At 60.1% G+C, this 1,152-nt stretch overlaps 1 protein-coding gene across 1 annotated transcript; it reads right to left on the bottom strand.

The window, feature by feature from the left end:
* Positions 1-357: 357 nt before the first annotated feature.
* On the bottom strand, positions 358-838 carry LOC119060952 (keratin-associated protein 13-2-like). The gene has a single exon (XM_037161302.2). The coding sequence runs from the start codon at positions 811-813 to the stop codon at positions 358-360; it is 456 nt and encodes a 151-aa protein (XP_037017197.2). The 5' UTR covers positions 814-838.
* Between the last annotated feature and the right edge of the window lie 314 nt (positions 839-1,152).

Below are 1,152 nucleotides of genomic sequence, written 5' to 3'. Positions count from 1 at the left end.
TTTCCCACGGAAATGAGATGCTCTTAAGGTCTGGGGCCCAGAGACGTGCCACCAACTTTGAAAACCAATAAAAACTGATGAGAACATAGCAGATGCAGGAGTAAGTTTATTAGGTGAAAGAAACATCACAGTGATTTTTGTTTCAAAATCACTAGGCACTGGACTCAGTATTTTGACCACTCATTGATTTCACTGTTGGAAAGACCCGTCTGTCAGCCATGGTTGTTGCCAGCGAGGGGGAGAGCTGGTGAGGGGAGTGGCCATGTGCCCCCCGCTCCGGGGAAAAGCCCTCGGGAGCAGCTCTGAACAGAGACCGGAACTTTGTGCTCAGAAGCTCGGGAAGCTCGGTGAGTTGCTCTAACAAAGAGATGACCTGTAGGACGGTCGGCGACACCAGCTCTGGCAGCTCCTGGGGGGCCCACAGGTCGGGCGGCAGGATCCGGATCCAGGGCTCAGCACGGGGACCCCACAGACTCCGTGACCCAGGGGTCTGAGGCCACCAGCCCCACAGCCCAGGGAGCAGCTGCTGCTGGACCCCCAGCCCAGAGCCCCAGGGACAGGGGCCTGGCAGGGGCTGCCCAGCAGGGAGACCCTCGGGCTGCAGCAGGACGGCCGGCAGCTGCTGGGTGCCCGGCAGATGACCTGGTAGCCACTGTGGAGAGAGGGGCCCTGAGGGCAGGGGCTGGAGGAGCAGAGGCCCCTGCTGGGGACCAGGTTGCTGGGATGGGAGGAGCCGCAGGAGGAGTCCTGGCAGCGCAGGGAGCCGCCCAGGGAGCGGGAGGAGAAGTTTCCAGAGCAGCAGCTGGGGGACATGCTGGCGGAGGCTGAGTTCAGTGGTGTGACAGCGAGCGGAGTCTGAGTTCAAGGCCATGGTCTGGACTGGGCTGCTTTATACTCTCAGCACCGGGTGTGGCCCCCTGCCAGGTCACCTCTTCCACGCTTGGAATTGCTCATTCCCGTCTGTGTGATTCCACCGTGTTTTCTGTAATTGCGGGTGAATAATTCCTTCCATGTGCTATGGCTGGGTGAGTGCCTCGCACTGTCACAGCGCCAGGCCCATGAGCCATTTCAGTGTCACGAGTGATGTGACTGTAGCCACTAACGCCTTCTAACCAGGACCGGAAGTGCCTCCCTCTCTCGGCCAAGACCTGG

Source organism: Artibeus jamaicensis, unplaced genomic scaffold (genome assembly GCF_021234435.1).
Source record: "Artibeus jamaicensis isolate MK-2021 breed Jamaican fruit bat unplaced genomic scaffold, CSHL_Jam_final scaffold_474, whole genome shotgun sequence".
Lineage (NCBI taxonomy): Eukaryota > Metazoa > Chordata > Mammalia > Chiroptera > Phyllostomidae > Artibeus > Artibeus jamaicensis.
The sequence above is the reverse complement of the archived record's forward strand: the minus strand, read 5'-3'. Positions and strand labels throughout refer to the sequence as shown.